This window comes from Fusarium keratoplasticum, chromosome 14 (genome assembly GCF_025433545.1).
Source record: "Fusarium keratoplasticum isolate Fu6.1 chromosome 14, whole genome shotgun sequence".
Taxonomy (NCBI): Eukaryota; Fungi; Ascomycota; class Sordariomycetes; order Hypocreales; family Nectriaceae; genus Fusarium; species Fusarium keratoplasticum.
In genome coordinates, this window is record NC_070542.1 from 771,396 (window position 1) to 786,710 (window position 15,315).

The window sequence follows — 15,315 nt, forward strand, 5'->3', positions numbered from 1 at the left end:
ACGGGGGCGGCGGCGTCGGCGGCCTCGCCAGCTCGGTCTCTCTTCTCCAATGACTCCAAAGAAGCGTAACAGGATGAGAACCCTGTGGCGGTTGGCGATGACTTCATCTTCTTCTATGAAGTAGCGCAGAAGGTCCTCATTCTCGAGGAGGCCGTCGCCATCGATTAGGTTCGTAATTTCCTTATTTTCCTCGTCTTCAACCGACATTATTGACAGTTATCAGGAGTTGTGAATCGCCTCGTTTCACCCCCTCACGAGTGTATCAATTTGAGTCACGAAAATCGGTATGATCTACATCCCCGTTGCCGTCACGGGCAACCCGAAGCTCCCGGCTAGCTTGGTACATGAAGGTGGCGGTGTTTATGTGCAGCTATGCAATTGAGACAGTCAATTCTTATATCCCCCGCTAGAATTGGTGCCAAATTGAGCAAAGCGCGTCCCCTCATTCATTTACACCGAAAACCTGATGACAGGGATCTCCCAGATTGCTGACCCTGATCAGGGCCTTAGCTTGAACCCCTCCTAAGAATCCTTGGCAACCCGCTGACGACCTCGCCGCGGCCTCAATTGTCGGCTGTGTTTCTTGGCGAGGCTTGGCGGGGGCGCCGGGGGGTTGGGGGTTGGGGGGTGCATCGTCAAGATTCCCAGCCATATGTATGTATGTATGTCGCATAACATTCGTGTGACCGGATGTAACTATACGGTTTCACATCTGGCCTGTCGCATAATCCTAACGACATGAGCTTAAATAGCTGTGCCCGAACACATGGCTGTTCGATTTCTTTTGTTCTTTAGATAATTCTCATCAATTGACTGGTGCCATCAATGATCCCTGTGGAGCCAATTGTCTGACACTGGTTTGGTCTAAGTAGCCAGATAGGGCCAAGTAGGTCCAGTCTTGAAGGTTGCTAGGGACGTTGGCTGTTGTTTCCTTGGCCTCGGTTGCCCTCGGTGTGGTGCATGGGGATCGGCGGGACGAGAGGAACAAGAAGCTTTGGTGACGTCAGAGTCGCTCGGTTGATAACGCCGGGGATGTAGGCGATCTGGATAATATTGGAGGCTCGAGTAAGGACGGTGGGAGCGATAGAATGAACGGTATGTGTCGATAGGGGACGAGTCCCCCTCAAGGCGGCATCCTTCTCGGAGCTTTGCACAGGATCCACGTCTTCGAAATTGATAGGTGTGAGAGTCTGGGACCTCTTAGGTTTGATATAGAACCTCCAGGCTAAATATGCAACGACGGCAATCATTACGATGCTACCGATGATACCGCCAATGATGCCGCCAATGTTTAGGCCGCCGCCGCCTTTGTCAGATTCGGCCTCTTCATCCTTCATGCAGCCGGATGTAGCACATTGGGTGCAGTCGAGAGGAACGGTAAATTGGCAGCTCTCGCCACCTGAGCACTTAGGACATTGCAGCCCTGTGCTATGATCACACTTGATACAGTCGTTACCTCGAGGGACGAGCTGAAGTGCTATGAACCGCCATCAGCAGCTGTCGATAGGCATGAGGATAAGGAGATCATAGTCACTTACCACGTCCTAACTCATCCAAGTCTCTAGCAACGAAGTATCGAGACCCGCCCATGTTGATGTCCCAACAGTGAGAGGCCGACAAGAAATTGAGATAATATCGGCGCACAACGTTTGGCAAATGTCGATCATTTGGGCCGATATATTCAAGCTTACGCTGAGTGTGTCATCGGCGCAGGCTTGGCAATGGCTGGGTTTCGATAGCGAATTGCGATAGAATCCGAAAGGTGAGAATGAAAAACGAAAGATCGAACGGTTCGTCGGACAAAGACGAGGTGGGGAACATCTACAGGACAAACCTGCCTGGAGCTGGATTTTGGGTAGATTCGAAATGCCCGCTGGGGAATAAATTGGTGTGTGTTCTGGAGTTGGTTACCTTTCTCTCTCTGTCAATGAACTTCAGGCAGCCTTTCACAGGTTTCTTGGCAACTCATCTAATTAAACATTTTAAATTACCTGCTGTGCTGACTACAGCTCGCTTTTCGACGAAAATACGTCCAAACGCATCCGTGCACACGTCCGTGTCCCAAGCATTCTCCGTTTTTAGTATGCTGGAGGGACTTGCCCGTCTTCGTCAAAATACACGCTTTTCGCCCGTGCGCGCTTGCCTTGTTCTTCTCATACTTGGAAGGAGTCGACCTCTCTTACACAGGTCGGAACTAGTCGAAGTCTCCGCAGAACAGAACGATCGGAATCCCTCCAAAAACCTTTTGGCAGCCGCGCAGCGTGCAGGGTCGCTCATTCACTGCATGCAGCATCCGCATTCCACCTCGTCGGTGATAAGCAGGTACTTCTCCTGCCAGTCCATTCGAGACTGGCTGGCGTTGGAACGCTCTGCTGGATTTGACGATCTGGCCCCGTCAATGCCCCTCTCCAAACCCGTGCGCCACAACTGGTCCTTCGAAATGCCCCAAGCTGGGTGGATTGTGATGCCGTTGATCCGCGCTGCCACAGTTCCTGACGTGGCGGTTCCCAGGAGACGATTCGAGATAACCCCCCTCCCCCCCTTCTACTCTCCCTCGGGATTCAGACCGTCTGAAAAGTGGTCTAGAACGATTATGAGCCCATTGTACGGTACGCCGTGTCTGGATGCGGAAGTGCTGGCCTGACACGCATGCTCATTGGTCAGAACTTTCCCAGCTTTCAGTTGAGGATTACAACCTGGTCACGACCGTCCCATGGTGTTACGCCACGTGCTACCATCTGACAAATGTCGCCGCTAGATACTAGTACATCTGTTCGTAAGTAGAGGCGTGATCTAGACCGCGCTAGGACGTTCCAAACTTTCTGCTTACATCACGCCACAGAACCAGGAACCACAGCTTAGAGAGAGCTCAATTCGTCTGTTATGTAATGAAGGCTTTGGGCTATAAAGCCCACACCCTGTCTGGGATGAGCTCATAGACGTAAGAAGTTCTTAAGAGTCAGTCGCTAGGAACGCGATCCTCAATCGCAAACAGAACGTTAGCGGCTGAACTTTAATTTAAACTATATACCGTCGATGTGTTGAGGGTCACCCACGTCGGCGGAAACGGGTTCAAGATGAGGGGTTGATAATTGCTCTAGTCCCTTATCCGACATAGCCCAAGCCTCACCGTTCACATGGCGCAGCGCTATTGACTACACTATTGATAGAGGCTTAGAGAGATAACTGGTCTGCGTCTCGCGCAATGCCGAGGCCCCGTAAGGACTTGGAGCGCGTCAAGGACTTGATCCTCGAGCAGCGGCGAGAAGGACTATCCATTGACACTATATGTGCCCATCTCCGCGACGATGGGCACGTACTCGACGTCAAACCCCTAAAAAGAAGGTTAGCGGAATAGGGTGCCCAGGAGTACTCCCCCCTTCACTCGAAGATTAATACCAGCACCTTCGTCGAGCTGATCAAAGGCTACTTCTACCGATACGGATATAGCGACACTTCCATCGTCCGTGATCTCAAGCGACGCGGCATCGAGATCTCCGAGCAGACTATACAGGAGTATCGTCTGAAGCATGGCATAAAGCGGCGCTTCCGAGATCTGGCTGAACGATAGGAGGCTATTTAAAAAGCAAGAGAGTTCCTCTTCTAAGATGACCGTCAGTCTTTAAGCATCAGAGGATTTAGCAGGGGGTTATCTATACCATTACGTCCGCATCCGTGCCGGCGTCCTTATCGGCCAGAATACCTTATATCGCGAGTACCAAACGAACCCAGAGTAGAAGAAGCGGGCCGAACAAAGACGCCTTGCTAATTAGAAGCACCGGAAGAACTTCCAGGTTCCTGGGCCTAACTTTATGTGGTCTCTTAATGGGTACGAGAAGCTCAAGAACTTCGGCTTCTCTATCTACGCTTATATCGACACGTACTCGAGAGCCATCATCTGGATATATGTCGGCAGGGGGAACATGACTGCGCTAAGTTCACTCAAACAGTTTCTACGGACTGTGTCGTACTCAGGGGTCCGCCCCCTTTTCACCCGCTCGGATCATGGTATCGAGACTCCTCTTTGGGCCGGAGCCTAGGCGATTCTCGCCGACCTTAATCAGACGGAGGTTCGATATACCACCGAGGATAACGATCAACGAGTCCACAGGCAGGGAGCGAGACTAGGCTCCTGTCATATCTAGGGCCCAATCACATCGAACCAATGCATCGAGTCTTGGTGGGAGAAGTTATTTAGAGGTATCAGTCAGCGCTGGATCGCGTTTTCACACGAGCTGATTGATAGCGGCCTCTTCCAACCAAACCGTCTTGCTCACCAGATCGCGGTGTATGCTCTCTATGGACCCATGATCCGTCAAGAGGTTGCGGACTTCACGGAGACGTAGAACGGCCATCGCATCCGGCCACAGAAGAATAGGGAGCATCTCGTCTCCGGGATCCCGATGGATCTATATAATACAAGCGAAGTGGAGAACTGGGCAATCCATCTAGGGCCTGCGGCTCGAGATGGGCTTGCCCAGATGATGACCGCTGTCGATTCTATCGATATAGACGATCTGCTTGACCCAATAACAACGGGCTGGTATGATCAACAGCTCGGGGATCTTCAGTTCGATGGTCAGCTAGATGGGGAGCTTGATCATAAGCGGCCACACCTCGCGATCTACTTACGGCTTAGAGACAAGATTCAGGTTCATCTCGACTGCGGGGCAAGTCCGGTGCTAAGCATCCCAGAGAGTCCAGTTAGAGGACAAGAGAGATTCATACGTAAAGAAGTACCCCATCGCACTCAAAAGCTAGCTAACAATGCTTTAGCTTCAGCTCCTCGAGCAGAACTACCTTGAGCCTATTAACAATAGCCTCTCCGGAACTAAGCTCCCCGGCGATATTATCAATAGTGTGGACGAGCTGATGGGGGACCTGGGTCACCTTGAGCTAGAGTAACTACTATTTCCTCCTCTGTTTACGAGGATGCCGACTACTTGGCCTCCTCGTATCAACTCCTCGGGTTCTAGCAGCGGGACCATGGGCATTGAAGTCAGGGCCAGCCGAGAGCTCCTTATCCTCTGCCTCTACCGAGAGTGCTGAGCTTATAGAGTCTCGAGCCCGTTTCTAACCCGTGCGGGTCTCGTCCACGTCGCTAGTAATAACCTCGATCTGGTCTTCTGCGCTAGCTCTCGAAGGAGGTAGAACTGGGCTCAGAGAGGGGCTCAAGGAGGGCGAGTTGAACTCGCTCCCTATTAATAAGGCTGGCTGTACCTTCACCTCGGTCTTGACTAACTCTTTCTTGATTCCCTTCTCCTTTTTGAACGGGTTTACGGCTAACCTCGGCGTCTTAATATAACGAGGGGCCGGGACTTGTGGTTGAGGAGACAATGGCTCATAGAAAACAAGGAAAAGGAGATATCTGCCCTCTGTTTTACTGGAACGAAAAGGGCAGTCCTCGCCGAAAAGCTCTGCGACTGTCTTCTCTCCCAGTCGAGGTCGCTCAGCTCCGTGATACCCTCTTTAATATGAGCGTTTTGAACGAGTCTCTTGTCGAATTGAAGAACAGAAGAGAGGGCAGGCTTGTCCTTGAACTGAGGGAAGAAGATGCGGTCGAACCAGAAGTGGACAGGTAAAGACGGTTCCTCGTCGACGAAGGGGCGCAAAGCGACCTTCAGCAGCTCTCTAGCCAGAGACCACTGGGGCTCCTCGTCTTCGTCTAGTATTTCCCATAGGTCAGGCCTCGCAAGGAAGACAGTGAGACGCATCGAGATCTTCCGTCTACTCTTATTTTGGCTCTGTTTAGCCACAGCCTCACTGAGTTGCGACGAGCTCGCCCTCATGCCCCTCGCGATCCGACTCTAGGCAAGTTTAGCATCTCGATACACGGCTGAGGGCCGCGATGCTGCGAGGATACGGTCAGGGCCGTCTCCAGAGCCGGTGAAGATCGCCTGTGAGGGCGTGGAACGATTAGAGGCTATTAGGTCGATAGACTGTATAGCGGAGGAGGTAGAAGCTATCTCAACGTCTCGAAACGGGACTGGCGAGCTATCGAGGATAGAGATACTCGTGGGCCAACGTCTCCCGCAATACAGACAAAGATTCGACCCTGGGTAGCTATCACGGATGAAATCGTGGCTCCGTTGGTACGATTTAGGGTCTGTCTCTTATACCTGTGTTCAGTCTGCCGATCTCATAGGCAGGAGGCTGTTGCCTGATGCTAGTTGTGGTGTAGCGTTCACGCTGACCGTGAAGCTATTCACGATGGTTGTGATCCTTGCCCTTAATAGGAACTAGGTGCTCGGCCGTTACGAAAAGTGGCCGTCCTCCCGCAAGTTCGGGTCAAGACGCCGAATCTCAGGCGAACCTCAACCATTGTTTATGGACGTCCAGGTCGTCGGCGAGTTCGTGCTTGGGTGCTTGGCATCACAGAGTTCAAGTATTTGCGAATCTTGGCCTTCTCCTAAGGCCATGGGTAGTTTCCGCGACTGTGGGAGGTTCAATGTTGGTACTGTATTCTGACGGGATGTTACGTTTCACAGAAGTCTCCATGGCCACTTCTACCATACATGCCTACCTCCGTCGCGATTTCGGGATTTGACACAGCATCAAACACAGCACCAAGTTTGTGAGCAAGAGTTTACCAAAGAAGATTGCGGAAGCTTAAAAAGTTTTCCATTTGCGTACCTCACAACTTCATATAATCCTAGAACACCGCCGCAATTTCCGTCTTCGATACCGCCCATCCGCCCCCAGCATGCAGAAGTCTTATACTGGCGGCCCACAATATCTATTGAGTAGCCACGGCGGTTTCAACTCCGATATGCGCTTCTTCAAATCCTATAATACTTTCGACGGAAACCTAACGAAGCTGAGCCCAAAATAGTTCAATCAGATAACTAAGAGGTCTTACCGTAGTCGAACTCTTAACAAGCACCGCATTTGGAAGCTCTTCATCGTCGTATTGCTCGTCTAACACCCTTCCGGTCGCCTGCAAGAGTCGGGCAACGAGGCGGTGAATAGATTTCATTTGTGCTAATAATATCTTCCAAACGAGGCCACCATAAGCCGGGGACGGAAGGAAGGCTAGTCTTTTATCCAATGACGCGCTTAATGATAGCTTCTTCCCTGGTCAAAACGCCAGGACTCGAGAGTTAAAGTATTCAGTCCATGGCTAGACGAACAGAAACTCTATCAGTAACTGCATATCTCAATAAAAAGTAAGACTAACATACATGATAAGCGAGTGCACCGGACAAGTAAGTGCACCAGCATACTGTATAACCTAAAATCACTAAATCTTAAGTCTCTAAAAATAGCTATAAAATAGCTATGAAGTTAAAAAGAATATTTCTATAAATATAACTCTATATAATATCTAAAAATAATTTTTTAATATTTTTAACAAAATCTGTTTATAAAGAAATGGCTATGTATACAGTGCGAATAAGATTTTTCTAAACTAGCTTATTAAAGGATTTTTAAAAAATCTATAAAAAATAATAAATACTTTTCTCATTTTATATAATCAAACTTTAAAATTATCGCTTTCTAAGATTTTTCCTTAATTTTCGAGAGTTTTTTAGAGATTAAAAATTAAGGTGTAAATCCTAAGAACTTTCAAAGTGGTGCACTCACTTGTCCGGTGCACTCGCTTATCATGTACGTTAGTGGAATGACATATTCCACGCAGGATTGGACTGAGAGTTGAACCGGAAATCTGCCGAAAACTTTGAGGGATTATGGACCTCTTCCCTCAGTGTACCAAAATGAACAGAGGGGACACCAAAGGCAAGACCGGCCGCCCAGCCCCACTTACCCTCGAGAGCTTTGTTGGCAGGGACTTCGACCCATCTTTAGCAACAGCGTGACAACGTCCCAGCTCTTACCATTGATGTTAATGAAGAGCCAATTTACTGATGCTAACGAGTTTCCTGCATGAATATCGATGGCATTGCTGGGATGCGGCGTGCCCAAATGGGACATTGGTGCCAAGATGGTTGGTCCCGCTTTGAAAACCTGTCACTTCCCATGGCGAAGAGGGAACTTTTGCAGCGAATTAAAACTCTCAATTATCCCGTACACTCGGCGAAGTCCAACGAATACAGGAGAAGGCAAACCGGTCGCGGTTTGAGCAAAAGAGCCTTGAGGAACGAAGGTGGCTATGGCAGTTTTCAAGTACTTCAACAGCCTGCTAATGAGATTTTCAAAAGTTTATCCCAAAGCTTGTGTGGGAGCACATTTTGGAGGATGTGTCTAGGGTATCCTGGTGACGCTTCAAGGATGCTTTGCAACTTCGCAATTAAACGCAATGACGGTTTCAAGGGTATGGAGTTAAAGCTGCACTTGGTTAACTAGATAATAGGCTAATTCTATCTCGGTTTATTTTCCTCATGAGAATATTGAAGCATACTACCATTCATGTTGTTATATTCCTTTTCTAGAATTTTTTTGGTGTGTTGACGGCTCCGATGTGGCCGGTTTGGCGCATCTGACGGCAAAGCGACAATTGAATCAAGCGCAGGCGTCGAAGCGTTTATTGAGGCAGGGCCCTGCCTTGTAGTGTTTGGCTCGCTTGAGGAAGACGCTGAGGCAGAGGCAGAGGCAGAGGTAGGAAGAGATTGAGTGACAGTGGTGCAACTGTCAGGCAAAGAGGAAAGGGTCGAGGCCGGTTGCAGCACACGCGGCCTCTTTGTCGGCGCCTGGGCATGGTCAGGGTAGTGCCGCTTTAGTGGTGGTGGTGTATCGGGCTGGCCTGAAGATGAAGTTGGAGGACTCGGTGGGAGAGAGCTCGACGTAGCCACTGAATAGCAGGCAGCGCGCATATCCTGGAAAGCAGAGGTAGCCGAGGATGTTTGCCGATTTGGTGGCGTTGAGAGAGGCAAGGCCGGTTGGGTTGCGGTAGTGGTGGTTTTGTCGAGAAACGTCCAAGAATCGGGAACGATAATAAAGATATAGTCTCGTTCGAAGCCTGGCGGGTGGACCATGACGCGATGGTCGAGCAGGCCAGCGACTTTGCCTGTGCAGGTGAATTGGGTGCTAGGCTGGAACTGAGAATCTCGCCTCTCGGCCATTTTCTTGCACAAGATGGTCCAGGGATTCGTGTGAATGGGAAAGATGACGAAGACCTGGAAAGGATGGAAGCCTCTGAATGGAGTCTTGTCGGGGTTCCCTGGGGCAAGATAAGTGGAAAGCTGAATGAAGCCGCAGCACTTTAGTTGGGTGGTGTCTAGTCCCGGGAGGAGGTCCTGTCGCAGCAAGGAGTGGCCAGGACCGACGATAGGGCCGGCGAAGGAAACGACGGGCGGGACACGGGGGAAGCTGTCCATGGAGGCAAAGAGCCTGGGAAGAACGCTTTGGGCATATATCAGCCGAGTTCGTTCGAGGACGCGCTTATTGGGGGGTTTGCATTATGACCTACGGCTGATAGCCTTGATCACGGACGATGAGGGCGGGCATGGTATAGAGAAGGGTGCGGCCTGCATCCGATTCTAGACCGTCATGTTGCTCAACCTCCCACACAAGTGCGTAAGGGTGGACGCGGCCATTCATGAGGAACCACTCTTCGATCCATTCCGAGGCAACAATAGGTTGATTGTAAATCGAGAGATTGAGACTGAAGAAGATGGACGGCGGCGAGTCGTCAACTTCGGACCGCAAGGGCGCATATTCCGCAGCCAGCAACCACGAGGGTGGAGGCAGGAAGATGCGGGCGAGCGTTTCGGCATTGAGGCCTTTGATGAGATGCTGATCCTGGTGAGCGAATCTAGAGGGGCAGTCTGGTTGGGCGAAGAATATCATAGACATATCACCGCCAGTGCCCCTTTGGGTGTCGAGCGGCTTCCGAAGGTGAGGCGAAGCATGGGCGACGGGCGAAGAGGAAGACATGATACGTCCGTACTGATTAAATGACTGATGTGGCTACAAGTGGAGAATTAGACCGCAGCTATCGCGCGGCACGGATACATGATTAGTAGCTAACGATCGGGCAGAAGGGCCATCAGTGATTCGGGCAAGGAACGATTCTTGGTTTCTACCAAAAAGAGTGGTAAACCAGGCTGCTCTATATCCTACACGATATCCGTTCGATACCAGACTATTTCCGTGTCGAGACGGATATGAATCTATATATAGAGAGAGAGTTTATATATAGACATCTATATATAGATATTTATGTATAGATAGATAGTTATAGATATATATTTATAGTAAACTAGGCTGTTCTATATCCTAGACGATGAGAAGATAACGGTGCGATTGCGATCGTCCTCCTCAAAATCACGGAGGGACGCGGAGCAGAGCGCAGCATTAGAATAGCCCGCTTTTGACAAAGTTGCGGCGACGAATTGTATGCATGGGCTGGCCGAGATTGTGACAATGGACGCATACAAGCAAGGCTATAGGTGGTTAAGGGGACTATTATTAGCGGATCGCTTGGATAGTGGAGGAACCAATGCCGTACTAAGGAGCATAATCATCAACCAGAAGCGAAATCGTGCAAGTAAAGAGAGTCTGACGCGCAAGCCTTGTGATCTACCGTCCGCCTGGAGTCATCGATATCAAGAAGGCAGCAGCAAGATAGATGGTCCATCGGCGAAGCCACATAAGGCGGTTGCTCACGTGGGAGCCTGCTCGTTGTCAGCTGGGAACGGACAAGAGGGTAATGAAGTAAGCATGGGGGGGAAAGAGCAGGGAAACGAGACGACAGGAGGCGGCGTGGATGTAGTAGCAGCTGCGGGCAAGAGGCTGGGACGTTGGTCAAGATACGATTCCTTCGCGAATGCAGCATCAACGTTCCGACAGATCCAGCCTAAGCAGTCTGCGGTTGAAGATACCGCATGGAGGCAGCATGCGGAAGCAATTGCGAGGTCGTTGCCCAGACGACGTCTGCGAGGCGGTTTGCGGCCGAACAGAGCAGGGCGGAAGTCTCACGACACGACCAACAGTAGAGGTTCCGCGCAACATCAACCACCGAGTCAGCTTCAAAGGCCCTTATTGGCCAGAGAACGTGGTGCACCGGAGGCCATGCATTCTGATCTCCCGCTCTTTCACCGACACTTTTTGCCCAAGGAGAGGCGGGATGGAGATGATGAGCGGCGCGGTACGCCTCCGAGGAAACAAATCCGAGCTAGAACCCGAAAGCAGAGAAGACGGGAGTTGCAGGCCGAAGACCTGGCGAGCGTGCTGCGCTTCTTGGAGGATGAGTTTGCCGTCAAGGGGAGTCTGTCCAACGAGCAGACGTGGTGTATGCCAATACCACATGAAAGAAAAGTGTCGACCGTGCGAGCCTTCTACAGGGAGTTCCACGATGTAGACACTTTGCCAATACGGACTTGCATGCTGTGCTATCGTAAGCGCACGAAAAAAGAGTTGAGAGATGTGAAATGGGACCAATGGATGTCGAGCTGCGTCGAAAAGGACAGCCGTTCGCCATTTTCATGTCAGAGCTGCTTTCCCGTGGGCGAGACCTTCTCGGCATGTGCGGAGTGCGCTCGCTGCTTGAGGCGGGGTGTTCTGTCGCCTGCGGCCCAGCTTCACAGACGTATTGGGTGTGAGCATATGTTTCCCGAAGAGCTGAAGGGTCTCACGCCGGTTGAGGAGAAGCTTATCGCGCTGAACTCATGTTACGGGTTCGTCACAAGGTACAGTATTGCGAGCAGCCAGAAGCAGAGTGTCAGGTATCCGAAGCACATCAAAGGCCACATCACGGTGTTCCCAAATAACGTGCAGGAGCTGGCCACGTAAGTGCTCCCCCATCCGCTTTTGCAAGTCATGGACGAGATCCACGTCTCGTGGCAGGGCGCGGAGAAGCCGGGACCGAGCGATATTTCAAGCCTCCTATCGGTGAGGCGGCGAGTCGTTGAGAAGGCACTTGTCTGGTTGAAGAAGAATAATCCACACTATGCCGAGATCGAGATCGACGCGGCGGAGATGGAGAGTTAGGGAGCCTCGCCGCATGGGGTGCCGCCGTGTGTGTACGATCGCATGGAGCGGAACGAGCCGTCGGCGTGGGAAAAGACACGAACGGCGCAAGTCGTGCCGCCCACGGAGCGCGCCATGGACGACGAGGGTTCGGTGGATATCGAGGAAATCCTCTCTCTGCTCAACCAGGGAGAAGACGCGCCAGCATGCAAGACCGGAGGACCAGTGACGGATGCGGCAAGCGAGTCTTGCTGTGAAGCTGGAGCTGAGGCTAACCAGGTCACGGTACCGATCAACGAGGTCACCTCTTCTGGAATGTTTCCGCTGGACGGGCCGCCAGATGTTGCAGACGTCGAGAAATTGCGGTTTGCGTACGACGCCGTCGGTGAAGGTGCTAGGACCGGCCATATTGGCCTGAGAACATGGGTTGGATCCTCAGCTGAAACGCGGCGGGGTCATGCAGACGACTCTGAACCGTACATTCATGTTTCTCGGGGGGATGAATTCGCCGACTCGTTTGATGCCTCGTTCTTCGCGAAGACGTTCCCGACCTTGTTCCCGTTTGGCATCGGAGGACCAAGATTAGCTGAAGAGGCCATACTAGAAGTGGGAAAGGCCGCTGACCTGCGAGGTGGGATTATAGAGGCAGGGGCGGCTATGCGAGATCTCATAGGCTCGCGAAATTTGAATCTTCGGACGTGGGCCGACATTGTGCTCCGGCGCCATGGTGGCCGATTCGCGACGCACCACGTCTTTGCATTTCTTGTCTTCAACATAGGTGTGCGGTCGAGGAACCGTCGCGTCAGCATGCTGAGCGTGACGAGGAAGAATTTCCGCAAGGTAGAGCGCATTGTGCGCTTGCTGACCGCAGAAAGGTTGGCGGCGGCGAGGGTCGAGCTAGAGAGCTCAGGCAAGACGACCGACGATGGTGTAAAGGAGCTGCTCAGGAGCCTGTCGCTGTACGGCCACCGGCAGCCCATGTCGAGAGAGGCCCGCCTCAATATGCGGCGGAAAATCCAGTCGCTCATCGTTGGCTACGGCGTGCCGGCCATCTGGTTCACTCTGAACCCGAATGACATTACGAATCCGGTGAAGCTGCGGCTGGCGGCATACCGCACCCGCGACCCCGACGAGGCCGAGGGGTTTCTCGAAAGCCTTGGAAATGCGTACAAACAGACACGGCTGGCCATCTCAGATCCCATGAGCTCCGCCATATTCTTCCACCGAGAGATGAAGCTCTTTTTCGATCATTACGTGAAGGTCGGCGAAGAGTCAGTATTCGGGCGCATCAGAAAGTACTATGGCGCTGTGGAGACCAACGAACGAGGGGCGCTTCATGTCCATGGGCTGCTCTGGCTGCACGGAAACTCACATCTGAGCTCGATGCTTGCCGACGTCCACGGGGAGGATCAGGCGGCGTATCGTGAGCGAATCATCCGATATGTGGATAGTGTCTTCTCCGAGGTAATAATGCCCCACAAGGCGCGTTGCTGACTGCTTGAAATGTTCTCCCGATGGACAACCAACCGGGGGCTAGGCTGACATGCCAGGCAGGATCTGGACCTGGAAGGGTTCTGCGCCGTGCAAGCGGAGCGATCGGTGACGTCCGACATTTCCTCCCTTCTGGACAACGCCGAACAGTTCTCGGCCGCATTCGACGAGGAGGCAAACTTCTATGCCGGCGCGACACAGGTTCACACGCATAGCCCAACCTGTGTCAAGTATTCCCTGGGTAAAGGAGGGCGGAAAGCGGATCTCTGTCGGTTCAAGGCGCCATGGAGATTGGTCGAGAAGACTGCCTTCACGGCAGAGAGGGTGCTGCAGGTCCGGAGGACGCACCTCATGGTGAATCGGTGGAACAAGGCCATCGCCGTCGGGCTCCGGCACAACCACGACATCTCCTTCATCGCGACGCAGCGCAAGACCATGGCCCTCATTTATTATGTCACGAATTACGCGACGAAAGTGGAGGATCCGCTGTGGAAGCGTGTGGCCGCCGCGGTAGAGCTCTGGGCCGCATCAACGGATGACGACGGGATGGCCAACGGAGCTGGTAACGGGACGGCCGACGGGGGGTACGGTGATACCAATGACGCCATCAAGGGGAACAGGACGCGGCAGTTTTTGATGAGGGTGGCGAACCGTGTGTTCACGGAGCGACCGCTGTCGCAGGTCGAGGTCATCGCTCATCTCCTAGGATATCCGGCTGAGTTTACCAACAGCAGCGCTTGGGCGTACCTGAACACATCTCTGCTGTACTGGCACGTATTTCGACGATGGCGGCATCTCCGACAAGCAAGCGGCGCAGCGGCCACAGATGATACCCTGGATGAGTCGGTCATCGTCGAAGAAGCAGGCCTGAGAATATCCCACGTCGAGGCGTATCCGCACCGGGGAGAGGCCCTGCAAGGTCTATGCTTGTACGACTACATATCGCTCATCACACTCAAACGCAATATCAACGACGAGAGATGTGCGGCTTGGGGGGAGGTGCCTTTCGAGGAAGGGTGGGCGCCAGGAAGCCGCTGGGTCCAGGTGCTCAGGCGGCCGGGCGAGCAGGCTACCGTCTGCCGGGAATTGATCCAGGCACCGCCGGCGGTGTGATTATCCGCACGTGACCTGGACACCGCCAGCGGTGTGATTATAATCCGTTATGTAAGCATGATAGTTACGTGGCCTTTGAAAAGGGGTAACATACTGCAAATTGGCCCACCAATTTAACGAAAAACAGCTTCTGCAGTATCAATTTAACTTGTCGCGCCTTCACCCTGCTCTAATGAATCCAATTGAGGTCCCCCGTCGCTTCCCTGATGATGCCCTTCCCCCTGAAGGCCAATACAACTCACAGGAGAAACTACGCACAGCAATCAACGCTTGGGCAGCGCCACGGGGTTATGCCTTTACGATTGCAAGATCTAGGAAGACTCCCAATGGTAGAAGAGTAGTTATCTTCAACTGTGACCGTGGACCAGGGGTCTCTCCTCCCCCCTCAGCCCCAAAGGCCCCGGGGAAACAGCATCGGCAAACTATAACACGTCGCACAGGATGCACCTTCTCTGTGATAGCAAAGGAAAGCCTGTGTCAGACTATATGGAGTCTGAGGCATCGGCCCGGGGCTAGATTTGATCAACACAATCACGAACTAAGCATCGACCCAGTAGCACATCCAACGCATCGTCATCTATCAGGCCCAGAGGTATTAACAGTCCGACAACTCTCTAGTGCCGGCATTGGGGCAAAGGAGATTAGATCCTACTTACTGATGACCTTAAAAACACTTGCTACACAAAGGGATATCTATAATTACATTGCAGAGGGCAAACGAGCGCTTGCCAAAGGTCAAAGCAACATATATGCCCTTACTGATCAGCTCGAGAGCGAGGGCTTCTGGAATCAAATTCGCCTTGACGAGAGTGGCAGAGTTACGGCGGTGTTATTTGCACATCC

General features: G+C 52.2%; 3 protein-coding genes across 3 annotated transcripts; 1 reads left to right on the plus strand and 2 right to left on the minus strand.

Annotated features, from left to right (window-relative positions):
• Positions 1-908: 908 nt before the first annotated feature.
• NCS57_01482600 (Opy2 domain-containing protein) lies at positions 909-1,590 on the minus strand (the record flags this gene model as incomplete). Its single annotated transcript, XM_053064412.1, has 2 exons — positions 909-1,477; positions 1,539-1,590. The coding sequence occupies 2 exons, from the start codon at positions 1,588-1,590 to the stop codon at positions 909-911; spliced, it is 621 nt and encodes a 206-aa protein (XP_052906296.1).
• A 2,858-nt stretch (positions 1,591-4,448) lies between these two features.
• NCS57_01482700 (uncharacterized protein) lies at positions 4,449-9,834 on the minus strand (the record flags this gene model as incomplete). The annotated part of the gene is made up of 4 exons (XM_053064413.1): positions 4,449-4,565; positions 5,385-5,807; positions 8,628-9,300; positions 9,368-9,834. The coding sequence occupies 4 exons, from the start codon at positions 9,832-9,834 to the stop codon at positions 4,449-4,451; spliced, it is 1,680 nt and encodes a 559-aa protein (XP_052906297.1).
• A 2,169-nt stretch (positions 9,835-12,003) lies between these two features.
• On the plus strand, positions 12,004-14,472 carry NCS57_01482800 (ATP-dependent DNA helicase; the record flags this gene model as incomplete). The annotated part of the gene is made up of 2 exons (XM_053064414.1): positions 12,004-13,332; positions 13,423-14,472. 2 exons carry the CDS (start codon positions 12,004-12,006, stop codon positions 14,470-14,472), a joined length of 2,379 nt encoding a protein of 792 aa, XP_052906298.1.
• Positions 14,473-15,315: the final 843 nt, after the last annotated feature.